The sequence below is a fragment of the Coffea arabica genome, chromosome 9c (assembly GCF_036785885.1).
Source record: "Coffea arabica cultivar ET-39 chromosome 9c, Coffea Arabica ET-39 HiFi, whole genome shotgun sequence".
NCBI classification, from domain to species: Eukaryota; Viridiplantae; Streptophyta; class Magnoliopsida; order Gentianales; family Rubiaceae; genus Coffea; species Coffea arabica.
The window spans coordinates 4441021-4456425 of NC_092326.1; the positions used below are offsets into that span (position 1 = coordinate 4441021).

General features: G+C 34.6%; 1 protein-coding gene across 2 annotated transcripts; it reads left to right on the forward strand.

Annotated features, from left to right (window-relative positions):
- The first annotated feature begins 651 nt into the window (after positions 1-651).
- LOC113708980 (uncharacterized) lies at positions 652-8049 on the forward strand. Of its 2 annotated transcripts, none has more exons than XM_027231732.2 (9): positions 652-951; positions 1354-1420; positions 2463-2491; positions 2587-2795; positions 3628-3746; positions 4026-4121; positions 4203-4278; positions 6743-6896; positions 7516-8049. In XM_027231732.2, the coding sequence occupies exons 1-9, from the start codon at positions 715-717 to the stop codon at positions 7666-7668; spliced, it is 1140 nt and encodes a 379-aa protein (XP_027087533.1). In that variant the 5' UTR covers positions 652-714; the 3' UTR covers positions 7669-8049. The 2 variants fall into 2 exon arrangements, with proteins under 2 accessions (XP_027087533.1, XP_027087534.1); XM_027231733.2 differs by having other exon boundaries at positions 2466-2491.
- Positions 8050-15405: the final 7356 nt, after the last annotated feature.

Here is a 15405-nt window from a genome sequence, read left to right on the forward strand (position 1 = left end):
TTGACTTGTAGTAGGTTTTTTTTTTTTTTAATTTTTTGAAGAAATTAAATTCATGACTTATTTTATTTATTTTAGAATTTTTCTAATGGGAGTCCAATAGGCACTCATTAACACATATAAATTCTATCCAATCTATTATGTGTATATATGCATTCACAATTATTATCTTCTATTACTTTTGTTATTTGTGTAACAAAAATTTTAAAAACCCCTTTTGCTAAACCACTTTGTTTTCTCCAAGAAAATCACTATCCATCTAGAAAATAATCTTTAATAGTACAGCCACATCACTAAACAAAGAAATCATACCCCATTGAATCGCAATCACAAAAAGTAAAAAATAAATAAAATTCAATTTACTATAATTTACGAATAAAAAATCACATAATCATAAAAAAAAAAAAAAGTAAGAGAGAATGCTATAAAAGGGAAAAGAGAAAAAAATGACTTCTATCTTTTTTTAAAAAAAATTTTTGAGCTCTATTTATTTCTTACGTGAATTATATGTATCAACCAAGGGTTGATATTGCGTCTTTTTCAAAATTTTGGTAACTGATATTTTCAAACTTTTAGGGGCACAAAGTAATATTAGGAGAAACCTCAAGGGAGGTTTCTGATATTATCCCGTTCTTTTATCACGCTGAAACTCATCGGCTCTTCTATTTCTCTTCCCAGCGTTCAAGTAAGGAGAAACATATTCTATTTGCTAAGAAAATGGCATCGACGGTGACGGAGGCTTTTCAGTTCGTTTGCAGTTCACAGTTCTGGAGGATGGCAATATTTTGGACTCTTTCTCTCATCATCTCCTACTTGCAATCATTTGCCCAAAGATTTGTTGCCGCCCAATCCAAAAGCTATGTGTATTCTTCTCCTCCGTCACTTCCACAAGCAACAAGATCAGTTCCTTCTGCCTCAAATGCTTTGAGAACACCCATCTGCATCATTACTGGGGTAAATGGAACATCTAAAATTTATTTGCCATATATTCTTCAAGTTTTTTTGAATATGCTTCTAATTTAATGTCTTAATTGTCTACTTTTGAATCAATTTGTGTTGTAAGTTGGAAGGTTTTTGGAATTTCTACGGTTTTTGTTTAACCAGAGTTGAATGAGCTGTGCCTGGTTCAAAATTATTTCTACCCAAAGTCCCATCAATCAGCAATTTCTTGTAATTTCCTACTGTCAGATCAATTTCCTCATGATTTATCAACTTTCAATTTATTTATTGTAGGTCACAACGATAAGTCAACCCCCCCCCCCTTTCAGCTTTATCAATATGCTATGGACCTTCTAGTTGTTTTCTTCTAGTTGTTTTTGTTCTGATATTTGTTCTTTTTCTGGTTGAAAATCTCAGGCAACATCAGGTTTAGGTGCTGCAGCAGCCAATGCCCTGTCAATGAAGGGCTTTTACATTGTTTTAGGTAATTCAGTTATTTGCTTTACTGTTATCCACGAGGAATTTCTTTATGTTGATTCTGCTTTGGTAAGATTGAACTTTTAAGGCTTAGTTTGGGAGTTTAGGATAGAAAAGAAAAGAAGGGAAAGCTTAAGTTATGAGAGAAGAGAAGAGAAGAGAAGAGATTGTTATGTTGTTTGGGAGTTTTGAGAATTAATGGAATGATTTTGGATATGGAAGTCATTAAATATTTGTTCAAGACATTTTTAAGGACAAAATAGGTATTTTAGAAAAATTAACAAGCTTTCTCCAAACTTTCTCTCCATTTCTTTCCAATTTGGGGAAACATTTTTGTCACTATTCATCCTCCAATTTCCTTTCTTTTCTTTCCTACTTAAAACTATCAAACAAAGGAAAATCAGCCTTTCTCTTCTTTTCCCTTCTTTTCTACCCAAATCATTCACTCCCAAATGAAGTTAATCCAAGGAGTCAAGGACTCATAAATGTTATACTTTCTTACAAATCTTTGTTGAAAGTTTTCCGAAATTTTTGTACATCCTTTTAATATCATTGCAAGAGGGCTTGTCTGAGCATGTCCTTTGGATACATTTCTATTATGAGATTTTATTTGAGAATAAGCTAATAATAAGTGTGTGTAACCCAAACTTGAGGAACCTTTCCAACTTAACATATTCTCCTTAATGTTGGTCATGACTTGTTTTGGTCTTACTTAGTCTCCTGCATTTAACAGTACTATGTTCTATCTAAAAATTTTTCATGGACGAGAAAGTATTCAAATTATCATTTTTGTGTTTGAAATTAAATTATTTGCGCTGATACTTTGCTTGAAATGAGTATTTTGAAGCAGCTTATATTTGCTTCAGATGTTTGAAATTGATTAAGTGTTGGTTACATTTATAAGCCAGACTGCCATTTTCTTTTGCTGTAAAAATTTCTTCCTCCTCACCAATATTGCATCTAGCATGTTAATTGTCTCACTTCTTTTAACTCTTCTGCTCCTGGTAGGGAATCACCAGTATCTAACTAAACTATGTTTGTAATTGCAGCAGGAAGATCATCCGACTTATTGGCAAAAGTACCATTCCACTAACTTAACTTTGAAAAATTGTCATTTTCTTACCTTCTATTTTCTATATTATCATCTATTTCTCCATCTTTTAATCGTGGCAGGCTATATCCGATATCAAGAGACAGCATATTGGTGCTTTGGTCAAAGCTTTTGAGGTTGATATGTCATCCTTCAAGTCAGTCCTTAAGTTCAAAAATTCCCTTCAGCAGTGGTTGTTGGAGTCTAACCTGCACTCTTCTGTTCAACTCCTGATCAATAATGCTGGAATCTTAGCAACATCATGTAGACTCACTCCTGAAGACTATGATGAGTAATTAGCTTTTACATTACTTGTGTTCTCATGGAAGCTGGTGCTACATAATAGTAGACCCAAACTTTTATGCGCACACTTAATAAATAAGTAGATAAAGGAAACAGAAGCTAATCTTATCTGGCTGCCAAGTTGACTGAGATTCCATTTGGGGTTGCGATGGCTTATCAAAAAGCACTTCAATTAGTAAAGCTTTTAGTCAATGTACTTATTAAGTGTTTAATCATATGTTTGGGTGCGTGCTTGAATAAATACTTCTTCTATTTGATAATATGCAATTTTGAATTTCTAAAACACATCTATCTCTTCATATAGTTCAAAGCTTATAATAAAATTGTTAAATTTAATATATATTTTTTTATTTTTTTGAAACACGAAAGTTGCTCTAAGAGCACCAATTTTGAGCTTTAAAAGTGCTTTAATGTCCAGAAGCTCTACTCCTAAATTCAAGAAATATTGCTCACCAAACACATTAAAAGTACCGCAACCCCAAACAGCCCTAAGCATGCAAATAACATTATGATCTGAAATTGTAGGGGTCTATGATGCAAAAATAATCTGATGAGTTTTTATTTTAGAGTATTCTACAAATGGCAAGATGCAAGTTCAGCAACTTTGACAATTATTTCATTTCTATACCAGAACATGTTGATGTCTTCCTGCTAAAATGTTTGTGTGATATGTCATATCCATGCCAGCATTTTGTGAGATGCAGCTTAAGCTTGTTTTGGATGAGCTCATTGGCATCTATGGAAACATGTTTATATTCACCGCACATGTTATAGATTGAGACTACAAACAGCATGGTCATTGTAAGTCCTTTCTTATCCAGGATGATGGCGACTAATTACATTGGGGCATTCTGCCTCACCAAAGTCTTAATGCCGCTCCTTGAAAACAGCCCTGTTCCTTCGCGTGTTATTAATGTCACATCCTTTACTCATAGAAATGGTAAGTTGGGCGTAAATGTTGCAGTCTATGTGCAAGTAATGACTTTACTAGTTAAAATTACTTCTGTTATTCTTACCCTGAGGGTGCGAAAAGAAGTTCATTTGACCTGGTTATCACTTAACATTCAATTGATGCTAGTTTTCCTTAGCAAATGTGAAATCCAAATATCTTCAGTATCCATTGTTATGATAGTATTATACTTTGTACATGCTTATTGAATTCCTGTCACTGTCATATGAATGAATTTATTGTAGACTTTTTCCTCTCCTCCCTTCTCAGTATCTGGCATGCCGGTAGACAACGACACTGTTACTGGGAAGTGTTTTTCAAGATTAAATTGCTACCCCTATGCTCAGATTTATGAGTACTCAAAATGTAAGTTATTGTTGATGTGCCTAAACTGATAGCATTATCCGCATCTTGGTGCAACTAAGAATTGACTCTTTTCTCTGGCAGTTTGCTTGCTACTCTTCTCATATGAGCTTCAGCGACAGATTGGCATAATGGAGAAATCTCATCAGGTCTCTGTCATGTATGTTAAAATTGATTTTTTGCTTGTTTTTACTAGTCAATTAGAGAGTTAGTTGCCCCAGTAAATAATGTTTGAAATGTATAAAAGAAATTTAACCTTTTGAGGTCAGCCATAAGAATTAATTCTGAAGAATTAATTCTGAACTGTGCCTTATTGCTTTCCTGTGTTTGCATGTGCCTCATACTGAGGAAAGATGCTTGTTAGTTTCTTAATTTGTTAAGGAGTTATCCCTGCTTGTTAGTTAGCAGTAGAAGACATTATATATAAGCTTAAGTGTGACCAAAGTTGTGTCTGAGAGAAAAGGGACAAAGCAACTTGGGCTTTTTTTTTGGGGTGGGGGGGTGGGGAAGGGGTAGGGCAACAGAGAGAGAGAGAGAGAGAGAGAGAGAGAGAGGGAGAGAATGTGGAAAAGATGAGAATAACATAATAAGAATGATCAGTGGAATCTTACTTCTATAAGGAAAAATCAAGCAAAGTTGCTTAATTGGGGATATGGTATTTTGGGCGAGGAAGGTGGAAAAAAAACAGAGGGTAGTAACAAATATCTCTTAAATTCAAGAAGTGGTCCCAAGGTAAGGCACAAAGGGTGATGTGGCCTCTTCTTTTGAATTGGGTCCACAATACCAACTGGCAGGAAGCCAGATCTATATGCAGAGGGTTTTCACAATCAAGAAGCTAGCATAATGTGTAATGCGGACTGTGCGAGTCATGGTAGTCCCCTAGACAGACCAGTAGGTGTGATTTATGAGATGTCACAGCTGAAGCTGGATAGAGACAAGTGCTTGTGCTTTGGTGCACCATGGCTTTACTATTGCCAGTCAAGGTGGATGAGGAGACAGAGAAGCACATTTACTGTGGTTTCAAGTTTGTACCTATGAGCATAGTTGAATGCCACCCGTGACATATATATGTATATATGTATATGTTAAATAATACTGTTTTTGAGGGAAGGGGCCAGAGAGAGAGAGAGAGAGAGAGAGAGAGAGAGAGAGGAAACGATGAGAATAAGATAACAAGAATGATTGAATGGAATCTTAGATGAGAATAAGATAATAAAAATGATTGAATGGAATCTTACTTTCAAAATGAAGCATTCGTTTATGTAAGGAAACTGTGGTGTTGGTCATCAAGGAAGTTGCTTTTTCGGAAATGGTATTTTGGGTGAGGAAGGTGGAAAAGACAAAGGACATAAAATGGATCAGGGGGAAGTGACAAATATCTCATAAATTCAAAAAGTGGCCCCAAGGTAAGGTACTAAGGGTGATATGTCTTTTGAATTTGGGTCCACGAGACCCAGATTTAGCGGCATGGTCAGATTTGTATTCAGAGGGTTTGCATGATCAAGAAGCTAGCATAATGTGTAATGCAATTTGTATGTGTCATGGTAGTCCCCTAGACAGAACAGTAGGTGTGATTTATGAGATGACACAGCTGAAGCTGGATATGGATAAGTGCTTGTGCTTTGGCGCACCATGAGTTTATTATTGTGAATCAAGGTGGATAAGGAGACAGAGAAGCATACCTCCCATGGTTTTAAAGTTGTACCTATGAGCATAGTTGAATGCCACCATGACATATGTATATTAAATTAAACTTAATGAGGCTATGTTTCAGTCATCCGGATGTCATTGTCTAATTAAAAAACTATGCATGCTAATGTATAAGAGCCGCAAGATGCAGAATGTTATAAGTGGTGATGGTATGAATCCTTGTGCTCATTTAAATTATCGCCGACACTTCAGGCATCAAAAAGACATGAATATTCTATGATCTGACACTTCTAACACGGTAGATCTTGCATGGTCACAATTCTAAAGTCATGAGATTAGAGCAAAAAGTTGTTTTTATTTTGACATAGTTTATCTACTTTAATAATAAATGAATGATGTAATTGATGCCTCAGAAATGGAATAGTGAATAAACTCCCAAATGCATCTCTCTTTCAGTTTCATTAGCATAAGTTGCATTATGTGTTGAAACTACTTATCTTTGTCCTGGGAATCAGAGAAGTTATTTACTGATCTTCTAATCATGAAAAATTAGTCAGTGACTGCTATTCGCTTTTCCATCTTACAAAGAAACACCCATGTTCAATGGTGCTTATGGAGAGTGTTGGTGCATAACCACATTCTTCTTATGGTTTGGAAGGAATGTTATCTAAAACAGTTTTCTAACAGGAAAGCTAGAGATTTCCTTGTTAGATTTAGGGGGTCAATACTTTTTAAGTAAATTTCAATAGTCTGCAGATCGCTCTGATAGTCCACAAGTAAGCTGGACATGCTGTCATTGACCATGCAGTTTAGGTTTTTCTAGTTACTACCTAACCTACTTGGCTTCACTAGAAGATTGTTTCTGTTTTTCGTGATGTTAAGTTTGCTTTGCAATTTCAGCTTTTATTCTTTGTACAACACGGTAATCGCAATTCCTTGTAGCTAATCTTCCTTGTGTCCTCATGGTGATATAGTGCCGTTGATCCTGGAGCAGTCAAAACCAGTATCATGCGTGAAATTCCTTCTTGCATTTCTTCGATGGCTTTTCTCGGACTGAAACTTTTAGGAGCTTTGCAGGCACCAGAAAATGGAGTCTCTTCTATTATTGATGCTGCACTTGCTCCTCCTGTGAGTAGATCAATGTTTGAGCCATTGCCTTTTAATTTGCCCACCAACAGTTGAATATCACATGATGCCTTGTAGTTTGGTTCATTGATAGGTCTTCATGCATTTATTGGTTACATTGGTTAATTGATTGTCATGCAGCTCATAGTTTCTTAGACACCGCATGTCAATATATTATAGTCGTAAAGATCACATTTAATAATGTTATCTGCCAGATTTCTGCCCTATGCAGAAGTAGCTCTTTGCAGTGGGTAGAGTAGCGTCAATAATGTATACTGCTATTAACTTGCCTAATACAATATGTCTTCCAATTCTATACAGAAACAAGGTGAACACTTGTTCTTTTCAATTTGGATTAATCTGGTGTTATGAAATAAAATCACTTTGCCCATGTTTGCTTGTTAAAGAGATACTTATTACTGTTGAACTGACTCATATTTACTTGGACACAAGTATATGTTAAATGTATGTTCTTCCTCTACTAGTTTTCTTGGCCCTTCATCAGGGTTACTCTGTTGTCATGTCTTTCAACCCTAATGCTTACTAGAGACTTCAACATGATGTTAGTTCGTTAGCTATAACAGATTTCTATACGTTTTCTTAACTAGCAAATCTATTTCAGGAAATAACAGGGGTTTACTTTTTTGGAGGCAATGGTGGAACCATCAGATCTTCTGCACTTTCATACAGCACCAAACTTTCGAAAGATCTCTGGGCTACTTCCTGTGATATTTTTCTGGAATTGCAACTTGCTTCCACTGGCACTTCTGCGTAGCTATTTCTCTTTTAGTGGATGCTGGCTTCTGGTAAGGTTCTGCTGATCTCAAGTTGGTTAATGGAGCCACAATTGTTTCGACTTACTCATGGATGCTGAGATGCTGTTACTGTTCCAACCCCATCTCTCTCCAAGGACATTTCTCTGTCAGTTTTTGGTCTGTTAAGATCCTCAGCGAGTCAAGGTGTATAGTACTCTTGTGATTAAATAGTGTGAAAGCAGCCAGTTTTGCCATTGTAATTGCTTGATATGCAGCAGAAAACGCACTACAGATATTTACATTCGACTTGGCAAAAGAAAACTGTAGAGTAGCTCATAAAGTCACCAGCTGTATTACTTTTCAGAGGCATTTAAGATAATGAATAATATCAATTTGAGGTATCTGAGGTATACACAATTGTTTGTCAGTTGGATAACTCATATGTTACATTTACGTACTAATATAAAAAGTGCACATTAACAAGAAATGAATTAAATCAAACGGACACTTTCACCTTGTTTTATATGTTCGTGCTTTATTTTTTACCCAGTGATTTATTATCGTTTTTTCTTTTGACGATAGATTCCCTGCACCAACACACGGAGTTGTTCCCAATTCATCACTTCTAAGATTCAGCAGTATTTGGTAGGACAAGTGTCACCTCACTTATTTAAGGCAAGAAGAAGGTGACATCAAATAAGATTTCATCTACTTTGTTTTTTATTAAGTTTTTGGTAATTTATTTTCAACAAGAGTAAATATTTGTTCATTTAATTGTTAATATTTCTTTTGAATATTGGGAATAAACACAAATTTACTTTTATCAAAAACATGCTTTCATCCCTTACCGTCTTCTATCTAGTGTGAATTTCCTTCTAAAAGAAAAACCAAGGATATTTATGCATGAAAATGTGAATATTTACTGTGATGTAAGCTACACCATGTTAAATTAAATTTTGGTACCACACTCGTATAATAATCACTGTACAAGTGTCTGGTAATTTAACGTCACACTAGTATCATATTCCTTGATAATAGTCATGTGTCTGGTAATTTAACAATCTCTGAGGTAGGTTAGGCAACAACACGGCACTCTTGACCTTAAACATGCCCTGCACTATTCCAGAGAATAGTTAACTTTCTCCTACTATGTTGGTGGATCATTACCCAGTTGAATGAAGAAGGGCTAAGGAAGAAAAGTTTTAGAAGAATAATTTTGGCTAACACACGATATTTTTTATTCAATTCCAATCTGCCCTCTACAATACAGAGAGGCACAATATATAAAATTTTATACAATTAGTTACACACATAAGTTACTACGTTTTTTAGGGGACAATTGATTCTTGGACACACAAGAGACATCTAACTTTTTATACAAAGGTCATTTTACTATTTTAACTTGACTCTTCAAATATCTAAAGGATACATTTTACAAACACATGACTGGTAAAGGGTTTTGGGACCCTCTTAGATGTACTCATCAGATTCAGGGATATTCTAGAGAGGTGAGTCGGGATTAGTGATATTATAATCAAGGAATAATTTCATAAACCTCCCCTGAGGTTTTATGAAATATCACCCAGCTCCCTTGAGGTTTTCAAAATCTTACTTAGCACCCCTTGAATTGACATTTTGGTAACATTGGAAGCCCTTTTAACCAAAAGTAATATTAAAAAATTCATGTTTGAGGAGAGAGATTATTTTAGTGCCTTTAATACCCTTAGGCTATAAAAAAATGAGCATTTTACAAACCAAGGAAAAAAAGTACTAAATTGGAACAATCTTAAAGGTGAGGAGATGAAAATTGGTAAGATTTTATGTTATAGCCAATAGTCACTTCTACAGTGGGAAAAGATAGTAAAAACAAATACAATTTTTTAAACCATTTCTATAAATAGAACCCTTTATAGCGTTGAAGGTAATTAGCACGTAAAATCATATATTTGAGCAAAAAAAACTTAGTAATAGATGAAATTTAACTTCAATATCATATAAAAAATTTACTCAAAATAGACAAACTTTTTTTATGGGTGTGAAAATGAAAATTTTATTATAGAAAAAGTCAGAATTTGAAAAACTATTTGGAGTTTCAATTACTTTATTTCTCTTGCGTTCTACATGAATAGGAATAAATAAATAAATAAATAAAGTTGTGAAACACCAAAAAAGGGACAAAATAAAAAGAATCTGCAGCTATTCTTCTCCAAATGCATTGAAATTTCATTAATTAAATTCTATATTTCATTGACATTTGCAATTTAATTACATACATACATATATATATATATATATATATATATATGTATGTATGTTTGTATAGACATTGTTAAAGAAAAGTAGGAAATTTAGAGAATGAAAAAATAAGTTCAGAAAATTTAAATATAAGGGTATTATTGACAATTCATCACTTTTGACATTAGTATATGATCCTACTATTACTTCAAAGGTGCTAAGTGAGATTTTGAAAAGTTTAGGGGAGCTAGGTGATATTTCATGAAACCTCAAGGGAGGTTTCTGAAATTATCCCTATAATCAATGATGTACTCCTCATGTCTTTTTTTATTTCTTGCTTCATTGAGGAGTCTTCTTCGTTTAGGCCTACTTTCGTATCTTGGATTGTTCTTTCGGTTGGTCTCTTCATCAGGTTTTTATGAATCTTGCATTTGACTATCAAGCACCGTTTCTGAACAATCAGCTTTTGCTTTTCTGACTGCTTCCCAATGAGGATGAGAAGAGATGTAATTCCATAGTCCTTGTTGTAACAATTTCACCTCTCCTTAGGGCGTATCCCAGGGTTTAACGGACCACCTGTCCGACTCTCACCAGCACTCACTCACACAACTTCAAACTTCAAAAATAAATTATAACTTCAAAAGTAAAAGAAATAGCAATTCCCAAACTTAGGATGTACATTTATACACATACCTATCTCAAATATCCGTACATATCCAAAGGTAACAAAAGATTCAAGTTTTAGACGAACTCCTAACCCTAATCGAGCACTAGCACTAATATAGAGACAAAAGTCAAACGGTCTAGAAAAAAACCAGCCTATTCCCGCCTCACGCCTATACTCACACCCCCTGTAAGGAAAACAAAATTAATGGGGTGAGTTAAATCTCAGTGAAGTTTCAAAACTTCATGCAAAACAAGTAGCAAGTTAGTCATTATAGAAAACTTGGAATCTCAAAGTGAGCGAGCACAAAAGTTCATGAGAGTAAGCAATAATACTATAAGCAACCAGTTATTCAGGGATTCAACATTTCCAGGTATAAGGATACAAGTCACTCTTGCGAGCTAATTCGGCTGCAACTTGTCAAGAAACAATTGACACTCCGTTAACTTTCAAAGTAGTGTAACAAGTCCAGTAGAGCACCACTTAACTCCAATTTCCATCCACAAATCAAACCCCCTATTGGGCCCGAACTCCAACATTAACAGTGGTGGTAATACTTGAGTATCCCAAATCCAGTGGACCACATCCAGTGGATTATACAATAAATAACAAACAGTACCTACAGTTTGCCAGTCTTTTCGACCAAACCCTTATTGGCTCGATTCAATCAACTAAAGTATTCAGATAGTATTCAAATCATACATATATACGTCAAACCATTTGTGACTAGTGCACAGTAATAATTCACATTAGGGCAAGTACGATAAAGTACACCATTGCCCAACCAAACAAGTCAATACTATCCAATCACATCAAGAAAGTATTGCATTCAAGTATCAAGTTCGATCATGCAATTGGAGACACTCACCAATGATTTACTGCTTATCCAAATCAAGCTCAGGTCCAACCCCTGACTACAGTCAAAATCTGCGATAAAATGTGATATAACAGCATATAATCAAATATGGTTTCAAAATATACGACCTTCGCTTATTAATATCAAACGAAAAATCAAGTAAATAAAACTCATTTAAATAGTAATCATAATGCTTAATAAATCCTAGAAAATACATGCCTTCTCTTTTGATTTTGATAAAGAAACGATTGAAGTCTTTAAGTTTATAATTTGTCATATGCAACTAGAAAATCTCTTTTAAAGTTGACTGTTACTTCCTCTTTGAGAAATGTTCACCTTTGGCAAAATTTCATCTTATAAATCACCACCAAGGTCAACTTAAACATTCTTAAGTAATCTAAGTCCAAATTGATCACAAATCATACCTCTACTTCCACTTTCACTCACTTACCTCACAAGAAGAAAAACGGGCAGCACCTCCCCTATTTTTCCCTAACTTTTTCTCAAATTGCAAAGCTAACATTCCGTAGCAAAACAGTTCCAATCGAGTCTACAAGTTATAAGATACATAGGGTGCTTATTATAGCCACAAAACTAGCTATATTAAACACATACCTAGCATATAGTCATCATATACCTAAGTTGAAAATTCTCAACTAAAGCTGAAAATTTGGAACTCAAGCTAGAAAATCCTTATTGAAAACTAAAAAGTTCTATTAAAGTTAGAAATCTTCATACAAGTCCATAACAAGGCAAGATACCATCATATCATGGCTGAAATATATAATACAAAGCTGAAAAATTCACCAATCTTTACAAATTCATGATATCTTCCATAAACTTCTGTATTCTAGTCATCTACCAAATAAAATGCAAGCTAAGTAAAAGGAGGAGAGGTTTTCAATTTAATACTTTCAAACCACTAGGAGAAAATAAAGAACCAAACTTTCCTCTCCAAATCACTCCACTACAAACCTCCTTATCACCTTGTTGCAACTTTTTTCGGTTTAAACTAGTAATTCTTGTTGATTCCTCACTCAATCAAGGCAATATCAAGATGAAACTTGAAACTTTGTCCTCTCTTTTTTTCCTCTCAAGAGTCAGCCAAGAAGGGAGCAAAATGAAGGAAATTGTGATGGTAGGAAAGATAAAAATGGAAGGAAAACTTTTGGTCAAAGAAGGCCTTGATTGCCAACACTTGGCAATCAACCATTTTTCCTCTTTTTTTTTCTTTTCCTCTCTTTCTTAGTCAATAATTTCAGCCAACCCTAGGAAAAAAATTAGGGAAAGAAAAATAAAAAAAAAGAAGATTAGGGAAAGAAAGTCTCGGTCAAGTGGTGTCCTCGACCGATAACAAATGGCGCGAGTCGGTTCAAGCATATTTTCTTGTCTCTCTTGTACTTTTAACTTATGATTCACTAATTTACTCTTAACACTTTTAATTACATACTTCCTCTTAATTAATACCCGCTCTTATCCACTAAATTTAATACACGCATCTCACCAATTGATCACACTATCATAATGCACCATAAAACCTAGCATATACTAATTATAAAGGTAAAAGTAAAACTTTTGACTCTATTATTTAATACAACTATTAAGGAAAGTAAATTAGTATTAAAGAAATTATAAATTAACTTATTCAAAATAAAAGAGAATTAGAAGAAAAGATAAATGAATTTTCAAATTCTCACACACTTTCTTCCTTAAGAGAATTTTGATCTCGAAATTCATACCTTTATTCGTAGATAACTTAGGGTATTTCTCTTGCATGTCCGCCTTTAGCTCCCAAGTTGCTTTCTCAACCTCATGGTATTTTCACAGAATCTTAACCAGTAGAATTTGCTTATTCCTCAATAAGTCGTTTCTCATAGGTTAGAGACTCGTCAAATTCAATATCCTCTGGCGGTAGTATATGAGTCGAGTCCGGATAATATTTCTTAAGAAAAGATACGTGAAAAACATCATGGATTCGAGGTAAACTTGCTAGCAAATCTAATCGATATGCCACATTTCCTATCTGTTGGAATATGCTGAAAGGTCCTATGTATCTTGGTTATAGTTTTTTTCCTTTTCCTGCTTTGATCTTTTCTTTCATTGGGATAACCTTAAGAAATACCTTATCTCCTATTTCAAACTCCAAATCTTTTCTCCGATGATCAGCATAGCTCTTTTATTGGCTTTGGGCCATTTCAAACCTCTAACGTATCATTTTTACCTTTTCGTAGGCTTCCTCAACCCATGGTATTGTTGTCGAATCTATAAATTTTCTCTCTCCTATTTCATCCCAGTGGATCGGTGATTGGCATTTTCGTCTGTAAAGTACTTCATATGGTGCCATTTGGATAGAAGAGTGATAACTGTTGTTATAAGTAAACTCGACTAATGTCATGTATTGGCTCCAATTTCTCCCAAAATTCACAATACACACAATACATGCTCTTAATATATCCTCAAGAGTTTGAATAGTTCTCTCCGACTGTTCATCTGTTTGAGGATGATAGACTGTGCTATAGTTCAGCTTAGTACCTAAAGCCTCTTGTAACTTTTGCCAAAATCAAGATACAAATCTAGAATCTCTATCGGATACTATGCTCGCTGGTATCTCATGCAATCTTACAATTTCAATCATATAAAGTTTGGCAAGTTTCTTCAAGAAATATTTCATATTAATTGGCAAGAAATGTGCGGACTTAGTCTATCGGTCCACATCACCCAAATCGCATCATGACCTTTTTGAGCTTGTGACAACCCTGACATAAAATCCATCATTATATATTTCCATTTTCATTCAGGCATTTTTAAAACTATAACAAATCCGACGGTTTTTGATGCTCAACTTTCAGTTGTTGACAAATAAGACATTTTTGAATAAATTGAGCAATTTTCGATTTCATGTTGTTCCACCAATATAGACTTTTGAAATCTTGATACATTTTGCGACTACCTGGATGCACAATGTACCTAGAACGGTGAGTTTCTTCTAAAATATCAATTTTCAATTCTTCATTCTTGGGTACAACAATGCGATTTCGAAATCTTAGAATTCCATCGGGACCTAAATTAAAGTCGGGTAATTCTCCCTTTTTCACTCTTTCCATCCACTTTTGTACCATTAATTTTTTCTTTTGACCCTCTTTAATTCAATCCAACAATGTGGATTTTATCATGATATTTCCAAAAATAACTTTCTGTGGCTCGAGACGAGAATTCCATTTACTAACATCTTCTAATAGGTTCCACTCTCTTATTATCAAACCTGCTATTGAGTCTTTCGACTTAAGGCATCTGCCACTACATTGGCTTTTTTCGGATGGTAATTAATGGTACAGTTATAATCTTCTAAGAACTTCATCCACCGACGCTGTCTCAAATTTAATTCCTTTTGGGAGAACAAACACTTAAGACTTTTATGGTCCGTGTACACCCCAAAAGTCACCCCATACAAGTAATGCCGCCATTTTTTCAAAACAAACACAATAGTAGTGAGTTCTAAATCATGGGTTGGATAATTCTACTTATGAGATTTTAATTTTCGAGAAGCATAGTGATGCGAATGAGCAAGGTGGCCATGGTGTCCATGTAGACCCTATGAAGGTTCCTCAAGAACCAGTGACATGTGCACAAGTTAAGAGATTCAAAGAGTCACTTCAAACTTTAGTTCATGCCGTACAAGTTCAACAGACACCGTGCTCAAGCATTGAAAGAGTTGACTTGGAGGATTCCTGCAAGCCTACCAAAATGTTGCTAACAATTAAAAATGCAAGTGATCAAGTTTAAACGTCAAATTAGGCCTAAATAAATTAGCTCATGTTGAGTTTAGCTTAGGATTAATTGGACCTTAGCCACATTAATCACTTAGTTAGTTAGTTAGTAGTAACCTAGTCAAGATTAGTAGGGTTACATTCGCCCAAGGGATAGAGGCCTTGTGGGCTGAATTTATATAATTATTTTTCAGATTTTATTAGGTTTAAACAAGGCTATAAATAGCCCTAAGTT

Coding starts and splice junctions, on each gene's coding strand:
- LOC113708980 (XM_027231732.2), top strand. CDS start 715: ATGGCATCGACGGTGACGGAGGCTTTTCAGTTCGTTTGCAGTTCACAG. Junction 952..1,353: donor CCATCTGCATCATTACTGGG/GTAAATGGAACA, acceptor TGAAAATCTCAG/GCAACATCAGGTTTAGGTGC. Junction 3,747..4,025: donor ATCCTTTACTCATAGAAATG/GTAAGTTGGGCG, acceptor CTCCCTTCTCAG/TATCTGGCATGCCGGTAGAC.